Here is a 23,277-nt window from a genome sequence, read left to right as displayed (position 1 = left end):
CCTCTGTGTATTGGGGTGTCAGGTGATAATCTCCCCCTCTGTGTATTGGGGTGACAGGTGATAATCTCCGCCCTCTGTGTATTGGGGTGTCAGGTGATAATCTCCCCCTCTGTGTATTGGGGTGACAGGTGATAATCTCCCCCTCTGTGTATTGGGGTGTCAGGTGATAATCTCCCCCTCTGTGTATTGGGGTGTCAGGTGATAATCTCCCCCCTCTGTGTATTGGGGTGTCAGGTGATAATCTCCGCCCTCTGTGTATTGGGGTGTCAGGTGATAATCTCCCCCTCTGTGTATTGGGGTGTCAGGTGATAATCTCCCCCTCTGTGTATTGGGGTGTCAGGTGATAATCTCCCCCCTCTGTGTATTGGGGTGTCAGGTGATAATCTCCCCCCTCTGTGTATTGGGGTGACAGGTGAGCCTTTTATTGGAAACATTTTTCTTCTATGACACAAGAAGAACAATTCCCCTCCCATGAGAGAATTCCCCTCCAGGTGTGGCTCCCATTGTGTGGAGGATGACAACTACTCACCTGTCCCTTCACCTGTCCCACCACCTGTCCCATCTTCTGTCCCATCACCTGTCCCATCACCTGTCCCTTCACCTGTCCCATCACCTGTCCCTTCACCTGTCCCTTCACCTGTCCCATCACCTGTCCCTTCACCTGTCCCTTCACCTGTCCCATCACCTGTCCCTTCACCTGTCCCTTCACCTGTCCCACCACCTGTCCCATCTTCTGTCCCTTCACCTGTCCCATCACCTGCCCCACCACCTGTCCCATCTTCTGTCCCATCACCTGTCCCATCACCTGTCCCTTCACCTGTCCCACCACCTGTCCCATCTTCTGTCCCATCTCCTGTCCCATCTCCTGCCCCACCACCTGTCCCATCTTCTGTCCCATCACCTGTCCCTTCACCTGTCCCATCTTCTGTCCCACCACCTGTCCCTTCACCTGTCCCATCTTCTGTCCCACCACCTGTCCCTTCACCTGTCCCATCTTCTGTCCCATCACCTGTCCCTTCACCTGTCCCATCTTCTGTCCCACCACCTGTCCCTTCACCTGTCCCATCTTCTGTCCCATCTCCTGTCCCTTCACCTGTCCCATCTTCTGTCCCATCTCCTGTCCCATCACCTGTCCCTTCACCTGTCCCTTCACCTGTCCCTTCACCTGTCCCATCACCTGTCCCATCTCCTGTCCCATCACCTGTCCCTTCACCTGTCCCATCACCTGTCCCATCACCTGTCCCACCACCTGTCCTATCTTCTGTCCCATCTTCTGTCCCATCACCTGTCCCATCTTCTGTCCCATCTCCTGTCCCTTCACCTGTCCCATCTTCTGTCCCACCACCTGTCCCATCACCTGTCCCTTCACCTGTCCCATCTTCTGTCCCATCTCCTGTCCCTTCACCTGTCCCATCTTCTGTCCCACCACCTGTCCCACCACCTGTCCCATCACCTGTCCCTTCACCTGTCCCACCACCTGTCCCATCTTCTGTCCCATCTCCTGTCCCATCTCCTGCCCCACCACCTGTCCCATCTTCTGTCCCATCACCTGTCCCTTCACCTGTCCCATCTTCTGTCCCACCACCTGTCCCTTCACCTGTCCCATCTCCTGTCCCACCACCTGTCCCTTCACCTGTCCCATCTTCTGTCCCATCTCCTGTCCCTTCACCTGTTCCATCACCTGTCCCATCTCCTGTCCCACCACCTGTCCCATCACCTGTCCCACCACCTGTCCCATCTCCTGTCCCTTCACCTGTCCCATCACCTGTTCCATCACCTGTCCCATCTCCTGTCCCACCACCTGTCCCATCTTCTGTCCCTTCACCTGTCCCACCTCCTGTCCCATCTTCTGTCCCATCTTCTGTCCCTTCACCTGTCCCACCACCTGTCCCATCTTCTGTCCCATCTTCTGTCCCATCACCTGTCCCATCACCTGTCCCATCACCTGTCCCATCACCTGTCCCATCTTCTGTCCCATCACCTGTCCCATCTTCTGTCCCTTCTCCTGTTCCATCTTCTGTCCCATCACCTGTCCCATCTTCTGTCCCATCACCTGTCCCATCTTCTGTCCCTTCACCTGTCCCATCTTCTGTCCCATCTCCTGTCCCATCTTCTGTCCCATCACCTGTCCCTTCACCTGTCCCATCTTCTGTCCCATCTTCTGTCCCACCACCTGTCCCATCACCTGTCCCATCACCTGTCCCATCTTCAGTCCCATCTTCTGTCCCATCTCCTGTCCCATCACCTGTCCCTTCTCCTGTCCCATCTCCTGTCCCATCTTCTGTCCCATCACCTGTCCCTTCACCTGTTCCTTCACCTGTCCCATCTCCTGTCCCATCACCTGTCCCTTCACCTGTCCCATCACCTGTCCCATCTTTTGTCCCATCTTCTGTCCCATCACCTGTCCCTTCACCTGTCCCATCTTCTGTCCCATCACCTGTCCCATCACCTGTCCCATCTTCTGTCCCTTCACCTGTCCCATCTCCTGTCCCATCACCTGTTCCATCACCTGTCCCATCTACTGTCCCATCTCCTGTCCCATCTCCTGTCCCATCACCTGTCCCATCACCTGTCCCGTCTCCTGTCCCATCACCTGTCCCATCTCTTGTCCCATCTCTTGTCCCATCTCCTGTCCCATCTTCTGTCCCGTCTCCTGTCCCATCACCTGTCCCATCACCTGTCCCATCTCCTGTCCCTTCTCCTGTCCCATCTCCTGTCCCATCACCTGTCCCATCACCTGTCCCATCTTCTGTCCCTTCACCTGTCCCTTCACCTGTCCCATCACCTGTCCCATCACCTGTCCCTTCACCTGTCCCTTCACCTGTCCCATCACCTGTCCCTTCACCTGTCCCATCTCCTGTCCCATCACCTGTCCCATCACCTGTCCCATCTTCTGTCCCTTCACCTGTCCCATCTTCTGTCCCTTCACCTGTCCCATCACCTGTCCCATCACCTGTCCCATCACCTGTCCCCTCACCTGTCCCATCTCCTGTCCCATTACCTGTCCCATCACCTGTCCCATCTCCTGTCCCGTCTCCTGTCCCGTCTCCTGTCCCATCTCCTGTCCCATCTCCTGTCCCAAAGGGCCACGAGGCAAAAAGCCTCCAAAAATGGTGTCTGCCCCCTTAAGTACCTTTCCCCAGCATGCCCAGCGGGGAGACCACTCCCACTGGGCTGTTCCCGGGGAAGAGCACCCAATATACTCTGGCCTGCCATCATTGGCCTGGGGTGGTAATGCCCCCTACAGGCAACAGTGGGAAGTCCTTCAAACACAGCCATAGCCGGAACAGAGGCTGTTTTAGCTTCATTCATCCCAAAGTCTGAGCTAACTACCAGCTCATACATATACTACATTTAAACATGGCGCCTGGTCACCAGAAGCAGGGCGCAACAGTTGTGTTGTAAAGAGTTTAACATGTAAATACAGTTACACTTTAGCGAGCAAAGTCCTTTCTTGTATAGAGAGGGATGGACTCCAGAGAGAGAGAGATCATCTGTACAAATCATTAGTAAGATCTCATCTGGAATATGCAGTTCAGTTTTGGGCCCCAGTTCTCAAAAAGGATATCAGGGAACTGGAGAAAGTGCAGAGAAGAGCAACCAAACTGATAAGAGGCATGGAGGAGCTCAGCTATGAGGAAAGATTAGAGGAACTGAATTTATTCACTCTTGAGAAGAGGAGAATAAGGGGGGATATGATCACCATGTACAAATATATAAGAGGTCCATACAGTGAACTTGGTGTTGAGTTATTCACTTTACGGTCATCACTGAGGACAAGAGGGCACTCTTTACGTCTAGAGGAAAAGAGATTTCATCTCCAAATACGGAAAGGTTTCTTCACAGTAAGAGCTGTGAAAATGTGGAACAGACTCCCTCCAGAGGTGGTTCTGGCCAGATCAGTAGATTGCTTTAACCACTTAAGGACCGCCTCCTGCACATATACGTTGGCAGAATGGCACGGCTGGGCACAAGCACGTATATATACGTCCTGTACTTGTACCCAGCCGTGGGTCGCGGGCGCGCGGCCGCGGCGCGCTCCCGCGACCCGGTCCGAAGCTCCAGGACCGCGGGTCCCGCGGACCCGATCGCCGCTCGAGTGCGGCGATCGGTCCCCGGAGCTGAAGAACGGGGAGAGCCAAGTGTAAACACGGCTTCCCCGTGCTTCACTGTGGCGGCATATCGATCGCGTCATTCCCTTTATAGGGGGAGACACGATCGATGACGTCACACCTACAGCCACACCCCTCTACAGTTGTAAACACACACTAGGTGAAGCCTAACTCCTACAGCGCCCCCTGTGGTTAACTCCCAAACTGTAACTGTCATTTTCACAATAAAGAATACAATTTAAATTCATTTTTTGCTGTGAAAATGAAAATGGTCCCAAAAATGTGTCAAAATTGTCCGAAGTGTCCGCCATAATGTCGCAGTCACGAAAAAAATCAACCGATAAACGATTATTGCGATTTTTTTTACCAAAAATAGGTAGAAGAATACGTATCGGACTAAACTGAGGAAAAAAAAAATGTTTATATATGTTTTTGGGGGATATTTATTATAGCAAAAAATATTGCATTTTTTTTTTAAATTGACGCTCTATTTTTGTTTATAGCGCAAAAACTAAAAACCGCAGATGTGATCAAATACCACCAAAAGAAAGCTCTATTTGTGGGGAAAAAAGGACGCCAATTTTGTTTGGGAGCCACGTCGCACGAGCGCGCAATTGTCTGTTAAAGTGACGCAGTCCCGAACTGTAAAAACACCTTGGGTCTTTAGCCAGCATATTGGTCCGGGGCTTAAGTGGTTAAGAAATGTCTGGATACTTTCCAAAATGTACAAAATATAACTGGTACTAAGATTTGTAGGTAAAGTTGATCCGGGGAAAATCCGATATTATAATTATTATTAGTATTATTTTTGTTTTATTTTTGTGGTTGAACTGGATTGACTTGTGTCTTTTTTCAACCTGACTAACTATGTAACTAACTATGTATACATTTTGGTGTTTCACATATGGAGAGGGTTCTAAATAGAAAATGTTCAGTTACATAATATTAGGTGTCTGAATTAGGGATGAGCCGAACACCCCCCTGTTCGGTTCGCACCAAAACTTTTTACAAACACACCAAAGGTTCGTGTGAACTTTAGAACCCCGTTAAAGTCTATGGGACTCGAGCGTTTGAAATCTAAAGTACCAATTTTAAAGGCTAATATGCAATTTACCCGTCGCTGGATACAGACAACATTAGAGCAGGGAACGAGAGTGGATTACCATCGCTGGATTTATTTTTTTTATTAATAAAGGATTTTTTTCTATGGTGTCTGTGTTTTTCTTCCAACTATTTACACTTCCTTCGTGAAATGGTAGAGGTACAATGTACCCCATTACCATTTCACATAGGGGGGCCAGGATCTGGGGGTCCCCTTTGTTAAAGGGGTCTTCCAGATTCTGATAAGCCCCCCCGCCCGCATACCCCCACAACCACCGGGCAAGGGTTGTGGGGATGGGACCCTTGTCCCCATCAACATGGGGACATCCTCCCCATGTTGAGGGCATGTGGCCTGGTGCGGTTCAGGAGAGGGGGGGGGCGCACTCTTTCCCCCCTCTTTTCTGCGGCCGGCCAAGTTAACGTGCTCGGATAAAGGTCTGGTGTGGATTTTAAGGGGAACTCCACCCCCAATTTTCCCCCCCAAATGGATATTTGGGGGGAACCCCATGTCATTTTTTTTGTTAAATTGACGGCGGGGTTCCCCTTAATATCCATACCAGACCTGAAGGGCCTGGTAATGGAATTTGGGGGGACCCCCACGCTTTTTTTTTATTTTTTATGAATGAATCCTCTCTGAATTGCCAGAGCCGACAATTCATTATAGCCACAAGTCCGGTTTTAAATTACTTTTTTTTCTTTCAGAAATGACACTTTGTGCAGGGACAGTTCTAAGTACAGGAAACATGCGATATTTCACAGGCATACTATAGACACCCTCCCCCCCAGGTACGAAATTTAAAGGAATATTTCACTTTTATTATTTCACTCTAAGCATTATTAAAATCACTGCTCCCGAAAAAACGTCCGTTTTTAAAACTTTTTTTGCATTGATACATGTCCCCTGGGGCAGGACCCAGGTCCCCAAACACTCCCCTGGGACAGGACCCGGGTCCCCAAACACTCCCCTGGGACAGGACCCGGGTCCCCAAACACTTTTTATGACAATAACTTGCATATTAGCCTTTAAAATGAACACTTTTGGTTTTTGCAAAAACAAAAAGACAAAACCGATTGTTCCATGTAAAGATTAAGTGCCAGAGAATGTCACTTCTTCATGTGAATAATGTAACCTTTTATATTTCTGGTTCTGATGATTGTGATGTCATACGAGGAAGACTAAGAAGAAAAGACAAATCTGACAGCTGAATACAAGGAGGAGGAGATCCCACCTCTGTCCCCACATGGGAGAGGTCCGTCCATAAATACTTACTCATCCCATTGTAAGGGATCGGTGATTGAGGGAGATGACTCCTGTCCTGCTGTGATTGGTGGAAGGTCGGTCCCCATCAGGTATATAAGTGTCTCCTCACCTTCAGGAGATACAGAACTTCTCTCATATCCATCAGGTAAGTGTTATGGAGGGGGTGTCAGTCCTGTATGGGGGTCCTGAATCTTCATATCACTGGGATAATGATGAGTTACTGATGTATTGTCTCCATTTATAATGTTGGTGCCATATAATTCCTGAATAATAATAATAATAATACACCATGTATAGAGCTCAGGGGGGATTTACTAAAGGAGTGGATTATGGTCACTCTTCCAATCACCCCCATTACTATCTATATAGGAGAGTCTATGGGACATCACACTAGAAGTAAATGTTGGGGGGAAATTCCTCTTCTGTAATCTTCCCAAATATCCCGATGGTACAAAACTTCAATTTCAAGTTGCTCTGAACTCATCCCGGTTTAGTTCATCTTAAAGTCGGCAACGTCAATTATTATCAGTGGAGGAACATTTCACCATAACTGATACTTCAGGTTCCTGGGGAAACTTCTTCATGTTGGGGAAACTTCTCCATGTTGGGGAAACTTCTCCATGTTGGGGAAACTTCTCCATGCTGGGGAAACTTCTCCATGTTGGGGAAACTTCTCCATGTTGGGGAAACTTCTCCATGTTGGGGAAACTTCTCCATGTTGGGAAACTTCTCCATGTTGGGGAAACTTCTCCATGTTGGGAAACTTCTCCATGTTGGGGAAACTTCTCCATGTTGGAAAACTTCTCCATGCTGGGGAAACTTCTCCATGTTGGGAAACTTCTCCATGTTGGGGAAACTTCTCCATGTTGGGAAACTTCTCCATGTTGGGGAAACTTCTCCATGTTGGGAAAACTTCTCCATGTTGGAAAACTTCTCCATGTTGGGGAAACTTCTCCATGTTGGGGAAACTTCTCCATGTTGGAAAACTTCTCCATGTTGGGGAAACTTCTCCATGTTGGGGAAACTTCTCCATGTTGGGGAAAACTTCTCCATGCTGGGGAAACTTCTCCATGTTGGGGAAACTTCTCCATGTTGGGAAACTTCTCCATGTTGGGGAAACTTCTCCATGTTTGGGACGGAGTCGGGAAAATGTATCAATGAGGAAAAGTGAAATGATTTTGTCCCCCGGGGGAGATGGATGTCGGGGTTCCTTGTGATGTTCTCTGCTATAACGTAAGTTAGACTCGAACATCAGGTGTTCGCCTGTTCGCCAAATAGCGAACATTATGTGGTGTTCGCGGCAAATTCGAAAGCCACAGAACACCGTTTAAAAGTCTATGGGATCTTAACATGAAAAATCAAAAGTGCTAATTTTAAAGGTTAATATGCAAGGTATTGTCATAAAAAGTGTTTGGGGACCCGGGTCCTGTCCCAGGGGAGTGTTTGGGGACCCGGGTCCTGCCCCAGGGGAGTGTTTGGGGACCCGGGTCCTGTCCTAGGGGAGTGTTTGGGGACCCGGGTCCTGCCCCAGGGGAGTGTTTGGGGACCCGGGTCCTGCCCCAAGGGAGTGTCTGGGGACCTGGGTCCTGCCCCAGGGGAGTGTCTTCGGACCTGGGTCCTGCCCCAGGGGAGTGTCTGGGGACCTGGGTCCTGCCCCAGGGGACATGTATCAATGCAAAAAATTGTTGTAAAAACTGCAGTTTTTTCGGGAGCAGTGATTTTAATAATGCTTAAAGTGAAACAATAACAGTGAAATATTCCTTTAAATGTTCGTACCTGGGGGTGTCTATAGTATGCCTGTAACGTAGCGCATGTTTCCCATGTTTAGAACTGTCCCTGCACAAAATTACATTTCTTAAGGAAAAGTAATTTAAAACTACTCGCGGCTATAATGCATTGTCCGTCCCAGCAATAAAGATAAAACTCATTGAAAAAAACGGCATGGGTTCCCCCCCAGTCCATTACTAGGCCCTTTGGGTCTGGTATGGATATTAAGGGGAACTCTGTGCCAATTTTTTTTTTAATGGCGTAGGGGTCCCCCCAAAATCCATACCAGACCCTTATCCGAGCACGCAACCAGGCAGGCTGCAGGAACAGAGGGGGAACAAAAGAGCTCCCCCCTCCTGAACCGTACCAGGCCACATGCCCTCAACATCAGTGATGGGTGCTTTGCGGTATGGGGGGGCTCTACGCCCCCCACTCCAAAGCACCTTGCCCCCATGTTGATGGGGACAAGGGCCTCATCCCCACAACCCTTGTACAGTGGTTGTGGGGATCTGTGGGCGGGCGGGCTTATCAAAATCTGGAAGCCCCCTTTAACAAGCAGACCCCCAGATCCCGGCCCCCCATGTGAATTGGTAACGGGGTACTTTTTACCCCTACCATTTCACAAAAAAAGTGTCAAAAATAGTAAAAAAGACAGGAGGCACTTCGGGGCAAGTACTTTTTTTTAATGGCGTAGGGGTCCCCCCAAAATCCATACCAGACCCTTATCCGAGCACGCAACCAGGCAGGCTGCAGGAACAGAGGGGGAACAAAAGAGCTCCCCCCTCCTGAACCGTACCAGGCCACATGCCCTCAACATCAGTGATGGGTGCTTTGCGGTATGGGGGGGCTCTACGCCCCCCACTCCAAAGCACCTTGCCCCCATGTTGATGGGGACAAGGGCCTCATCCCCACAACCCTTGTACAGTGGTTGTGGAGATCTGTGGGCGGGCGGGCTTATCAAAATCTGGAAGCCCCCTTTAACAAGCAGACCCCCAGATCCCGGCCCCCCATGTGAATTGGTAACGGGGTACTTTTTACCCCTACCATTTCACAAAAAAAGTGTCAAAAATAGTAAAAAAGACAGGAGGCACTTCGGGGCAAGTACTTTAATAAAAAATAAAAAAATGTCCATTTATCTTCTACTCCGCCACCCTCAGCCGGAAAAAAAAAGCACCCATCCCCCATGTTGAGGGCATGTGGCCTGGTACAGTTCAGTAGGGGGGCGCTCTCTCATCCCCCTCCTTTTTCTGTGGCCTGCCAGGTTGCGTGCTCAGATAAGGGTCTGGTATGGATTTTTGGGGGGACCCCATGCAATTTTTTTTTATATTGGCACAGGGTTCCCCTTAAAATCCATACCAGACCTGAACGGCCTGATATGAAATTTGGGGGGACATCCACACAATTTTCTTTTTTCATTTTGGTTCGGGGTTCTCCTTAATATTCATACCAGACCCAAGGGGCCTGGTAATGGACCGGGGGGGGGAACCCATGCCGTTTTTTTAATGACTTTTATATGTATTGTCAGGACCCGAAAATTCATTATAGTGGCGAGTAGTTTTAAATGACTTTTTTCCTTTAGAAATGTAATTTTGTGCAGAGACAGTTCTAAACACGGGAAACAAGCGCCACTTTACAGGCATTCTATAGACACCCCCCAGGTACGAAATTTAAAGGAATATTTTATTGTTTCACTTTTAGCATTATTAAAATCACTGCTCCTGAAAAAACTGCAGTTTTTAAAACAATTTTTTGCATTGATACATGTCCCCTGGGGCAGGACCCGGGTCCCCAAACACTCCCCTGTGGCAGGACCCGGGTCCCCAAACACTCCCCTGGGACAGGACCCGGGTCCCCAAACACTCCCCTGTGGCAGGACCCGGGTCCCCAAACACTCCCCTGGGGCAGGGCCCGGGTCCCCAAACACTTTTTATGACAATAACTTGCATATTAGCCTTTAAAATGAGCATATTTATTTTTTTATGTTCATGTCCCATAGACTTTAACGGTGTTCGCGTGTTCAAACTAATTTTTTTGGCCTGTTTGCATGTTCTGCTGCGAACCGAACCGAACCGGGGGGGGGGGGGGGGTGTTCGGCTCATCCCTAGTCATATTTAGTGTCTCAGTTTTCCACCATATTTGTATAGAGAATGGTTCCCCCGGTGTAGACAGATGTTGGGTTCTCCTGGTGTAGACAGATGTTGGGGTTCTCCCAGTGTAGACGGATGTCGGGGTTCCTTGTGATGTTCTCTGTCCTTCATGTCATATTTAGTGTCGCAGTTTCCCGCCATTTTTGTATAGAGAATGGTTCCCCCGGTGTAGACGGATGTTGGGTTCTCCCGGTGTAGACGGATGTTGGGTTCTCCCGGTGTAGGGGGATGTTGGGTTCTCCCGGTGTAGACGGATGTTGGGTTCTCCCGGTGTAGACGAATGTTGGGATCTCCCGGTGTAGACGGATGTTGGGTTCTCCCGGTGTAGACGGATGTCGGGGTTCCTTGTGATGTTCTCTGTCCTTCATGTCATATTTGGGGTCTCAGTTTCCCACCATATTTGTATAGAGAATGGTTATTTATGGTGAGATATCATCCCGTTCTCCACACATTCTCCGTCCCTCTCAGGTCTTCCTGGACTCTGAAGATGAAGCTCCTCCTTTGTTTCTGTCTCCTGTATGCCGTCACAGCAGATGACAGTTGTCCCGCCCTCACCAATGTCATGAAATCTACAGGTAGGTCACAATCCGCTCTTCATGATAAGAACATATTTATTTATTTTTTTATTCCACAATATTTTATTTGTAAAGAAAAGGAGGTTTGCACTGCTCCTAAACAGGGTGCTTGAGGCATCATTATCCTCTACAATAAAGAGAACAAACCCTCTGATCTCTCCCATAAGTCCATACGTTCAGCCACTTGGGAGGTGGAATTTAAGAAGTGGTGTGGTAACCTTTTATCCAATTTTATCAGGACTACATGTCCCAAGATTCTCTGCTTTTTCCAGGACAGGAATACTCCACTCCTCTGACAGGAAATGATGTAGACTCCGGTAACACCGACACTAGAGGGAAATGTTAGGTCAGCTGTCCCGAGTAATGTCTTACTCCATCATGGCATAGCTGCCACCTGGCTACACTAGTGTTGGGGGAGGGATGGCTATATCTTTTCATTTACATTTGTAGGTTTCTTATATCTCTGTATTTTCTTCCAGCTTCCACAGTCCTGGCGAACAGTAAAATTGTCTGCACCAGCGTCAGCCAGCAAGGAGCATACGCTTCCTGTCCTGCAGGTAAATGACCACAAGACCTCGTAAAGAACTTTGTATCAGTGTGAGAGAGACGTGTCATTCACTCCAGACCACCCATGAGGTCCTAGAGATCTCAGACCACCCATGAGGTCCTAGAGACCTCAGACCACCCATGAGGTTCTAGAGACCTCAGACCACCCATGAGGTCCTAGAGATCTCAGACCACCCATGAGGTCCTAGAGACCTCAGACCACCCATGAGGTCCTAGAGATCTCAGACCACCCATGAGGTCCTAGAGACCTCAGACCACCCATGAGGTCCTAGAGATCTCAGACCACCCATGAGGTCCTAGAGACCTCAGACCACCCATGAGGTCCTAGAGATCTCAGACCACCCATGAGGTCCTAGAGACCTCAGACCACCCATGAAGTCCTAGAAATCTCAGACCACCCATGAGGTCCTAGAGACCTCAGACCACCCATGAGGTCCTAGAGACCTCAGACCACCCATGAGGTCCTAGAGACCTCAGACCACCCATGAGGTCCTAGAGATCTCAGACCACCCATGAGGTCCTAGAGATCTCAGACCAACCATGAGGTCCTAGAAGTCTCAGACCAACCATGAGGTCCTATAAATCTCAGACCAACCATGAGATCTTAGAGACCTCAGACCACACATGAGGTTCTAGAGATCTCAGACCACCCATGAGATCTTAGAGATCTCAGACCACCCATGAGGTCCTAGAGATCTCAATCCACCCATGAGGTCCTAGAGGTCTCAGACCACCCATGAGGTCCTAGAGATCTCAATCCACCCATGAGGTCCTAGAGATCTCAGACCACCCATGAGGTCCTAGAGGTCTCAGACCACCCATGAGGTCCTAGAGATCTCAATCCACCCATGAGGTCCTAGAGATCTCAGACCACCCATGAGGTCCTAGAGGTCTCAGACCACCCATGAGGTCCTAGAGGTCTCAGACCACCCATGAGGTCCTAGAGATCTCAATCCACCCATGAGGTCCTAGAGATCTCAGACCACCCATGAGGTCCTAGAGGTCTCAGACCACCCATGAGGTCCTAGAGATCTCAGACCACCCATGAGGTCCTAGAGATCTCAGACCACCCATGAGGTCCTAGAGATCTTAGACCACCCATGAGGAATTAGAGATCTCAGACCAAATATGAGGAGGACCGCTGTCACCCCCCCCCCCCCAGCAGAGCAGAGTGGGAACAGTCGAAGAAATGACAGGAAGGGAGTGCTGGACATTCTCCCAAAGCCCCTATATGAGGGTATTTTGGGGTACACCTCGGGGGCTCCCCACTTCTGCATATTGCTGTGTATATATTTATGATTGTAGAATGTTATAATATTTTATCATTGCCTCTTCTCATTATATACAGATTATACCCCCACGGGATGTTCCTGTGGGATGGCCTGTGGCTCGTGGGACATCCAGTCTGAGAAAACCTGTCACTGTCAGTGTGGCGGCATAGACTGGACGGCGGCCCGCTGCTGCAAGATCGGCTCTAAGTAGAGTCTGACCACCAGAGGGCGATAGGAGTGACACCGCTGAATGATCTCTTCTATCACAAGAGCTCCACATCACATCTATTATATGGTTGTAGAACGGCTGAGGGGGTCCAATAATAAAAGGTTGAAGTTTGTGATTTCTTTTGTGACAAATAAAGTTTTCCTGAAAATGTTGTTCAGTTACTCCGCCCTAATCCCGGATTCTTTCCGATTATTCCTCACAGCATAGATAGGTATAGAAGGGATACGCACTTCATGGTTTATGTTGTATACATATATATGTGTCATTGTCACTTCACATGTATGTGCCCTGGTATAGCGGGTTATAGGGGGGTGTGTAGACTTTCGCTCCCTCTGTATAGGATCTCCATAATGAGAACAGTGGGCTGGATTCAGGTACATTTGCGCGATATTTGCGGGGGAGCAGGGCAACGATTTTGCCCTGCGCCCCCGCAAATTTGCGCCGCTGCCCTCGATTCACGGAGCAGTAGCTCCGTAAATTGCGAGGGCGCGCCGGCAAAATTGCCCGGCCTAAGCGCGCGCAATTTAAATGATCCCGCAGGGGGCGGGAATCATTTAAATTAGGCGCGTTCCCGCGCCAAGCGCAGAGCGCATGCTCCGTCTGGAAACTTTCCCGACGTGCATTGCGGCAAATGACGTCGCAAGGACGTCATTTGCTTCAAAGTGAACGTGAATGGCGTCCAGCGCCATTCACGAATCAGTTACGCAAACGACGTGAAATTCAAATTTCACGACGCGGGAACGGCGGGTATACTTTAGCATTGGCTGCCCCTACTATTAGAAGGGACAGCCTTACGCTAAAGACGCCGTACGGAAACTCCGTAACTTGCGTACGCAGGGCCCGCGCAACATTGTGAATCGGCGTTAGTATGCAATTTGCATACTATACACTGAGCACAATGGGAGCGCCCCCTAGCGGTCATCGCAAGAATGCAGCCTAAAATCTGCGTGGCATAAGAGCCTTATACCACTCAGATTTTAGGCTGCAGTCGGCATTACGATGTTCCTGAATTGGGAGCATTCGTAACGCCGGGGCAAGTCAGCAATTGCGCTGCGTAACTATGGTTACACAGGCGCAATTGCTCTCTGAATCCGGGCCAGTGATGATGGAAACCAGAACCTATGAGATGTGTGCAGATTTCAGCCTCTGAGATGGGAGAACACCAATATGGAGCGATGGGATTGGTCACGTGAGTAACAGGTCAGAATCAGCCAATCGAGGAGCCCCATGGTCAGAGGCGCCGCCCCCCTTGAACTGCTGGTAATATGGCATCTTCTATGGACCAATCAGGGGGGGTCATGGAACAGGTTCAGTTGTTTTTTCGTCTGAAGCAAAAAGCCATAAATCTGACGACACCGAGCAATCTGATTGGTTGGGGCGGTAGTCTAATATTCCATATAAAATAAATGAGCAAAGCATGATCCCTTCAGGACAACCGAGATCTGTACTGGTCACTGCTGGGGGCCCCGGAAATCTGTACTGGTCACTGCTGGGGGCCCCGGAAATCTGTACTGGTCACTGCTGGGGGCACATAGATCTGTACTGGTCACCACTGGGGGCCCGGAAATCTGTACTGGTCACTGCTGGGGGCCCGGAAATCTGTACTGGTCACTGCTGGGGGCCCGGAAATCTGTACTGGTCACTGCTGGGGGCCCGGAAATCTGTACTGGTCATTGCTGGGGGCCCGGAAATCTGTACTGGTCACTGCTGGGGGCCCGGAAATCTGTACTGGTCATTGCTGGGGGCCCCGGAAATCTGTACTGGTCACCGCTGGGGGCCCGGAAATCTGTACTGGTCACCGCTGGGGGCCCGGAAATCTGTACTGGTCACTGCTGGGGGCCCCAGAAATCTATACTGGTCACTGCTGGGGGCCCCAGAAATCTATACTGGTCACTGCTGGGGGCCCGGAAATCTGTACTGGTCACTGCTGGGGGCCCGGAAATCTGTACTGGTCACTGCTGGGGGCCCGGAAATCTGTACTGGTCACTGCTGGGGGCCCGGAAATCTGTACTGGTCACTGCTGGGGGCCCGGAAATCTGTACTGGTCACTGCTGGGGGCCCGGAAATCTGTACTGGTCACTGCTGGGGGCCCGGAAATCTATACTGGTCTCTGCTGGGGGCCCGGAAATCTGTACTGGTCACTGCTGGGGGCCCCAGAAATCTATACTGGTCACTGCTGGGGGCCCGGAAATCTGTACTGGTCACTGCTGGGGGCCCGGAAATCTGTACTGGTCACTGCTGGGGGCCCCAGAAATCTGTACTGGTCACTGCTGGGGGCACGGAAATCTGTACTGGTCACTGCTGGGGGCCCGGAAATCTGTACTGGTCACTGCTGGGGGCCCGGAAATCTGTACTGGTCACTGCTGGGGGCCCGGAAATCTGTACTGGTCACTGCTGGGGGCCCGGAAATCTGTACTGGTCACTGCTGGGGGCCCGGAAATCTGTACTGGTCACTGCTGGGGGCCCGGAAATCTGTACTGGTCACTGCTGGGGGCCCGGAAATCTGTACTGGTCACTGCTGGGGGCCCTAAGATCAGGGCCGTCTTTAATATCTATTGGACCCTGGGCAAAAGTCTTCTTGGGCCCCCTCGCTCCCCTCTCCATTCAGTTTACGCTCCCCACCTGTTCTGATGCCTTGTACACGCGATCGGTTTTCCTGGCGGTAAAAAGTCCACCGGGAAAACTGAGAGGAAAACCGAGAACCCGGCTCGGTACCTTTTCCCCCCTACACACGGCCGGGTTTCCCGACAGGAAAACTGCCATGAGAGCTTTGGTCAGGAAACCCGGCCGTGTGTACGCTCCGCCGCAGGTTTTCCCCATAGCGAAACTGCCGGCCTAAAAAACGCCAGGAATCCCCGCGGGAAAAAAGAGAACATGTTGGGCTGGATTCAAGAAGCAATTGCGCCTGTGTAACCATAGTTACGCAGCGCAATTGCTGACTTGCCCCGGCGTAACGAATGCTCCTGATTCAGGAACCTCGTTACGCCGACTGCAGCCTAAGATTTGCGCGGCATAAGTGTCTTATGCCCGCATATCTTAGGCTGCATTCTTACGTTGGCCGCTAGGTGGCGTTCCCGTTGTGCTCAGCGTATAGTATGCAATTTGCATACTAACACCGATTCACAACCGTACGCGCGCCCTGCGTACGCAGTTTACGTCGTTTCCGTACGGCGGTTTTTGCGTAAGGCTGCCCCTGCTATTAGCAGACGCAGCCAATGTTACGTATACCCGTTGTTCCCGCGTCGCGAAATTTGAAATTTACGTAGTTTGCGTAAGTGAATCGTGAATGGCGCTGGACGCCATTCACGTTCACTTTGAAGCAAATGACGTCCTTGCGACGTCATTTGCCGCAATGCATGTCGGGAAAGTTTCCTGACGGAGCATGCGCTCTACGCTCGGCGCGGGAACGCAACTAATTTAAATTATTTCCGCCCCCTACGGGATCATTTAAATTGCGCGCGCTTGCGCCAGGCATTTTGCCGGCGCGCCCACGCAATTTACGGAGCTTCTGCTCCGTGAATCGAGGGCAGTGCAAAAAAATTGCAGGGGGCGCAGGGCAAAATCGTTGCCCTGCGCCTCCGTAATAAATGCGCAAATCTACTTGAATCCGGCCCGTTGAATTTTTCCAGACGGAATTCCCGGCAGTTTTCCTGACGGGAAAACTGTGATGGAGGCATGGAGCGTACACACGGCCAGTTTTCCCGGCCAAAAGCTGTCATTGCAGATTTCCCGACGGGAAAAGCGGTCGTGTGTACGAGACATGAGACATACAATACATATCAGCGAGACTCATAATCTGTTTACTGAATCAGATCAGGCGGCGATTGTGATTGGTTGCCGGAGGTTACAGTGTATTGTTCCTGCTCACTGACTGGTTGCTAGAGGTCTCAGCACACATTATGGCTAGAGGTTACAGCACATGATTTCTGCTTGTTGATTGGTTGCTAGAGATTGCTGCACATCAATACTGCTCACTGATTTGGTTGCTAGAGGTAACTGCACATCAATACTGCTCACTGATTGGTTGCTAGAGGTTGCTGCACATCAATACTGCTCACTGATTTGGTTGCTAGAGGTAACTGCACATCAATACTGCTCACTGATTGGTTGCTAGAGGTTGCTGCACATCAATACTGCTCACTGATTGGTTGCTAGAGGTTGCTGCACATCAATACTGCTCACTGAATTGGTTGCTAGAGGTAACTGCACATCAATACTGCTCACTGATTGGGTTGCTAGAGATTGCTGCACATCAATACTGCTCACTGATTGGTTGCTAGAGGTTGCTGCACATCAATACTGCTCACTGATTGGTTGCTTGAGATTGCTGCACATCAATACTGCTCACTGATTGGTTGCTAGAGATTGCTGCACATCAATACTGCTCACTGATTTGGTTGCTAGAGGTAACTGCACATCAATACTGCTCACTGATTGGTTGCTAGAGGTTGCTGCACATCAATACTGCTCACTGATTGGTTGCTAGAGGTTGCTGCACATCAATACTGCTCACTGAATTGGTTGCTAGAGGTAACTGCACATCAATACTGCTCACTGATTGGGTTGCTAGAGATTGCTGCACATCAATACTGCTCACTGATTGGTTGCTAGAGGTTGCTGCACATCAATACTGCTCACTGATTGGTTGCTTGAGATTGCTGCACATCAATACTGCTCACTGATTGGTTGCTAGAGATTGCTGCACATCAATACTGCTCACTGATTTGGTTGCTAGAGGTAACTGCACATCAATACTGCTCACTGATTGGTTGCTAGAGGTTGCTGCACATCAATACTGCTCACTGATTGGTTGCTAGAGGTTGCTGCACATCAATACTGCTCACTGAATTGGTTGCTAGAGGTAACTGCACATCAATACTGCTCACTGATTGGGTTGCTAGAGATTGCTGCACATCAATACTGCTCACTGATTGGTTGCTAGAGGTTGCTGCACATCAATACTGCTCACTGATTGGTTGCTTGAGATTGCTGCACATCAATACTGCTCACTGATTGGTTGCTAGAGATTGCTGCACATCAATACTGCTCACTGATTTGGTTGCTAGAGGTAACTGCACATCAATACTGCTCACTGATTGGTTGCTAGAGGTTGCTGCACATCAATACTGCTCACTGATTGGTTGCTAGAGGTTGCTGCACATCAATACTGCTCACTGATTGGTTGCTAGAGGTTGCTGCACATCAATACTGCTCACTGAATTGGTTGCTAGAGGTAACTGCACATCAATACTGCTCACTGATTGGGTTGCTAGAGATTGCTGCACATCAATACTGCTCACTGATTGGTTGCTAGAGGTTGCTGCACATCAATACTGCTCACTGATTGGTTGCTAGAGATTGCTGCACATCAATACTGCTCACTGATTTGGTTGCTAGAGGTAACTGCACATCAATACTGCTCACTGATTGGTTGCTAGAGGTTGCTGCACATCAATACTGCTCACTGATTGGTTGCTAGAGGTTGCTGCACATCAATACTGCTCACTGAATTGGTTGCTAGAGGTTGCTGCACATCAATACTGCTCACTGATTTGGTTGCTAGAGGTAACTGCACATCAATACTGCTCACTGATTGGTTGCTAGAGGTTGCTGCACATCAATACTGCTCACTGATTGGTTGCTAGAGGTTGCTGCACATCAATACTGCTCACTGATTTGGTTGCTAGAGGTAACTGCACATCAATACTGCTCACTGATTGGTTGCTAGAGGTTGCTGCACATCAATACTGCTCACTGATTGGTTGCTAGAGGTTACTGCACATCAATACTGCTCACTGATTGGTTGCTAGAGGTAACTGCACATCAATACTGCTCACTGATTGGTTTCTAGAGGTTGCTGCACATCAATACTGCTCACTGATTTGGTTGCTAGATATTGCTGCACATCAATACTGCTCACTGATTGGTTGCTAGAGGCTGCTGCACATCAATACTGCTCACTGATTTGGTTGCTAGAGGTAACTGCACATCAATACTGCTCACTGATTGGTTGCTAGAGGTTACTGCACATCAATACTGCTCACTGATTGGTTGCTAGAAAATGCTGCACATCAATACTGCTCACTGATTGGTTGCTAGAGGTTACTGCACATCAATACTGCTCACTGATTGGTTGCTAGAAATTGCTGCACATCAATACTGCTCACTGATTGGTTGCTAGAGTAAGGTGACCAGATTTTTTAAAATGAAATCCGGGGACATATTTTTTTTTTTTTACTAGTAACAGCGGCAATCAGCGACTCTCTGCCCGTCGTATGCATTATGGTAAAAAAAACCTTCTGTGTGCAGACAGCCCCCTCCAGCCCCCTCCTGCCCCCTCCAGCCCCCTCCTGCCCCCTCCTACCCCCTCCAGCCCCCTCCAGCCCCCTCCTGCCCCCTCCTGCCCCCTCCAGCCCACTCCAGCCCCCTCCAGCCCCCTCCTGCCCCCTCCTACCCCCTCCAGCCCCCTCCTGCCCCCTCCAGCCCCCTCCAGCCCCCTCCTGCCCCCTCCAGCCCCCTCCTGCCCCCTCCTACCCCCTCCTGCCCCCTCCAGCCCCCTCCTGCCCCCTCCTGCCCCCTCCAGCCCCCTCCAGCCCCCTCCTGCCCCCTCCAGCCCCCTCCTGCCCCCTCCTGCCCCCTCCTGCCCCCCCAATACTTACCTGAGCCCCCTCCTGCCCCCTCCTGCCCCCCAATACTTACCTGAGCCCCCTCTCCATCCAGCGATGTCCACGAGAGCTTTGCCTCTCCAGGGACTCGCACCCCTGATTGGCTTTTGGCTCCCGCTGCTGTCAATCACAGCCAGTAAGCCAATCAGGAGATGGAGGGGGTGAATCCCCCCATGCTCCTCTGTCCCCTCCCCCATGCTCCTCTGTCGTCCCCCCATACTCCTCTGTCATCCCCCCATGCTCCTCTGTCGTCCCCCCATGCTCCTCTGTCATCCCCCCATGCTCCTCTGTCATCCCCCCATGCTCCTCTGTCGTCCCCCCATGCTCCTCTGTTGTCGTCCCCCCATGCTCCTCTGTCGTCCCCCCATGCTCCTCTGTCATCCCCCCATGCTCCTCTGTCGTCCCCCCATGCTCCTCTGTCGTCCCCCCATGTTCCTCTGTCATCCCCCCATGCTCCTCTGTCGTCCCCCCATGCTCCTCTGTCATCCCCCCATGCTCCTCTGTCGTCCCCCCATGCTCCTCTGTCATCCCCCCATGCTCCTCTGTCATCCCCCCATGCTCCTCTGTCATCCCCTCATGCTCCTCTGTCGTCCCCCCATGCTCCTCTGTCGTCCCCCCATGCTCCTCTGTCATCCCCCCATGCTCCTCTGTCGTCCCCCCATGCTCCTCTGTCATCCCCCCATGCTCCTCTGTCATCCCCCCATGCTCCTCTGTCGTCCCCCCATGCTCCTCTGTCGTCCCCCCATGCTCCTCTGTCGTCCCCCCATGCTCCTCTGTCATCCCCCCATGCTCCTCTGTCGTCCCCCCATGCTCCTCTGTCATCCCCCCATGCTCCTCTGTCGTCCCCCTGATTTTCTGGCGTCCCCCCATGCTCCTCTGACGTCCCCCCATGCTCCTCTGTCCCCTCCCCCATGCTCCTCTGTCGTCCCCCCATGCTCCTCTGTCCCCTCCCCCCATGCTCCTCTGTCGTCCCCCCATGCTCCTCTGTCATCACCCCATGCTCCTCTGTCGTCCCCCTGATTCTCTGGCGTCCCCCCATGCTCCTCTGTTGTCCCCCCATGCTCCTCTGACGTCCCCCCATGCTCCTCTGTCCCCTCCCCCATGCTCCTCTGTCGTCCCCCCATGCTCCTCTGTCCCCTCCCCCCATGCTCCTCTGTCGTCCCCCATGCTCCTCTGTCGTCCCCCCATGCTCCTCTGTCCCCTCCCCCATGCTCCTCTGTCCCCTCCCCCATGCTCCTCTGTCCCCTCCACCCATGCTCCTCTGTCGTCCCCCCATGCTCCTCTGTCGTCGTCCCATGCTCCTCTGTCCCCTCCCCCCATGCTCCTCTGGCGTCCCCCCATGCTCCTCTGGCGTCCCCCCATGCTCCTCTGGCGTCCCCCCATGCTCCTCTGTCGTCCCCCCATGCTCCTCTGTCGTCCCCTCATGCTCCTCTGGCGTCCCCCCATGCTCCTCTGTCGTCCCCCCATGCTCCTCTGTCCCCTCCCCCATGCTCCTCTGTTGTCCCCCCATGCTCCTCTGTCGTCTCCCCATGCTCCTCTGTCATCCCCCCATGCTCCTCTGTCGTCCCCCCATGCTCCTCTGTCGTCCCCCCATGCTCCTCTGTCGTCCTCCTGATTCTCTGGCGTCCCCCCATGCTCCTCTGTCGTCCCCCCATGCTCCTCTGTCGTCCCCCCATGCTCCTCTGTCATCCCCCCATGCTCCTCTGTCCCCTACCCCATGCTCCTCTGTCGTCCCCCCATGCTCCTCTGTCATCCCCCCATGCTCCTCTGTCATCCCCCCATGCTCCTCTGTCGTCCCCCCATGCTCCTCTGTCGTCCCCCCATGCTCCTCTGTCATCCCCCCATGCTCCTCTGTCGTCCCCCTGATTCTCTGGCGTCCCCCCATGCTCCTCTGTTGTCCCCCCATGCTCCTCTGTCGTCCCCCCATGCTCCTCTGTCATCCCCCCATGCTCCTCTGTCATCCCCCCATGCTCCTCTGTCCCCTCCCCCATGCTCCTCTGTCGTCCCCCCATGCTCCTCTGTCATCCCCCCATGCTCCTCTGGCATCCCCCCATGCTCCTCTGTCGTCCCCCCATGCTCCTCTGTCGTCCCCCCATGCTCCTCTGTCGTCCCCCCATGCTCCTCTGGCGTCCCCCATGCTCCTCTGTCATCCCCCCATGCTCCTCTGTCATCCCCCCATGCTCCTCTGTCCCCTCCCCCATGCTCCTCTGTCGTCCCCCCATGCTCCTCTGTCCCCTCCCCCATGCTCCTCTGTCGTCCCCCCATGCTTCTCTGGCGTCCACCCATGCTCCTCTGTCTTCCCCCCATGCTCCTCTGTCATCCCCCCATGCTCCTCTGTCATCCCCCTCATGCTCCTCTGTCGTCCCCCTATGCTCCTCTGTCGTCCCCCCATGCTCCTCTGTCATCCCCCCATGCTCCTCTGTCATCCCCCCATGCTCCTCTGTCATCCCCCCATGCTCCTCTGTCATCCCCCCATGCTCCTCTGTCGTCCCCCCATGCTCCTCTGTCGTCCCCCCATGCTCCTCTGTCCCCTCCCCCCATGCTCCTCTGTCGTCCCCCCATGCTCCTCTGTCATCCCCCCATGCTCCTCTGTCGTCCCCCTGATTCTCTGGCGTCCCCCCATGCTCCTCTGTTGTCCCCCCATGCTCCTCTGTCCCCTCCCCCATGCTCCTCTGTCATCCCCCCATGCTCCTCTGTCCCCTCCCCCATGCTCCTCTGTCGTCCCCCCATGCTCCTCTGTCCCCTCCCCCATGCTCCTCTGTCTTCCCCCCATGCTCCTCTGTCATCCCCCCATGCTCCTCTGTCATCCCCCTCATGCTCCTCTGTCGTCCCCCTATGCTCCTCTGTCGTCCCCCCATGCTCCTCTGTCATCCCCCCATGCTCCTCTGTCATCCCCCCATGCTCCTCTGTCATTCCCCCATGCTCCTCTGTCATCCCCCCATGCTCCTCTGTCGTCCCCCCATGCTCCTCTGTCGTCCCCCCATGCTCCTCTGTCATCCCCCCATGCTCCTCTGTCATCCCCCCATGCTCCTCTGTCCCCTCCCCCATGCTCCTCTGTCGTCCCCCCATGCTCCTCTGTCATCCCCCCATGCTCCTCTGGCGTCCCCCCATGCTCCTCTGTCGTCCCCCCATGCTCCTCTGTCGTCCCCCCATGCTCCTCTGTCGTCCCCCCATGCTCCTCTGTCGTCCCCCCATGCTCCTCTGTCGTCCCCCCATGCTCCTCTGGCGTCCCCCATGCTCCTCTGTCATCCCCCCATGCTCCTCTGTCATCCCCCCATGCTCCTCTGTCCCCTCCCCCATGCTCCTCTGTCGTCCCCCCATGCTCCTCTGGCGTCCACCCATGCTCCTCTGTCTTCCCCCCATGCTTCTCTGTCGTCCCCCCATGCTCCTCTGTCATCCCCCCATGCTCCTCTGTCATCCCCCTCATGCTCCTCTGTCGTCCCCCCATGCTCCTCTGTCGTCCCCCCATGGTCCTCTGTCATCCCCCCATGCTCCTCTGTCATCCCCCCATGCTCCTCTGTCATCCCCCCATGCTCCTCTGTCATCCCCCCATGCTCCTCTGTCATCCCCCCATGCTCCTTT

The 23,277-nt window shown here is 52.3% G+C and overlaps 1 protein-coding gene across 2 annotated transcripts; it reads left to right on the top strand.

Annotated features, from left to right (window-relative positions):
* Positions 1-3,828: 3,828 nt before the first annotated feature.
* LOC120924737 (resistin-like) lies at positions 3,829-13,191 on the top strand. Of its 2 annotated transcripts, none has more exons than XM_040335753.1 (4): positions 3,829-3,834; positions 10,876-10,963; positions 11,443-11,520; positions 12,879-13,191. In XM_040335753.1, exons 2-4 carry the CDS (start codon positions 10,876-10,878, stop codon positions 13,010-13,012), a joined length of 300 nt encoding a protein of 99 aa, XP_040191687.1. In that variant the 5' UTR covers positions 3,829-3,834; the 3' UTR covers positions 13,013-13,191. The 2 variants fall into 2 exon arrangements, with proteins under 2 accessions (XP_040191687.1, XP_040191686.1); XM_040335752.1 differs by lacking the exon at positions 3,829-3,834 and adding an exon at positions 6,521-6,619 and having other exon boundaries at positions 10,857-10,963.
* The last annotated feature ends 10,086 nt before the right edge of the window (positions 13,192-23,277 follow it).

Source organism: Rana temporaria, chromosome 1 (assembly GCF_905171775.1).
Source record: "Rana temporaria chromosome 1, aRanTem1.1, whole genome shotgun sequence".
Lineage (NCBI taxonomy): Eukaryota > Metazoa > Chordata > Amphibia > Anura > Ranidae > Rana > Rana temporaria.
This window is presented reverse-complemented; position numbering and strand designations above follow the sequence as displayed.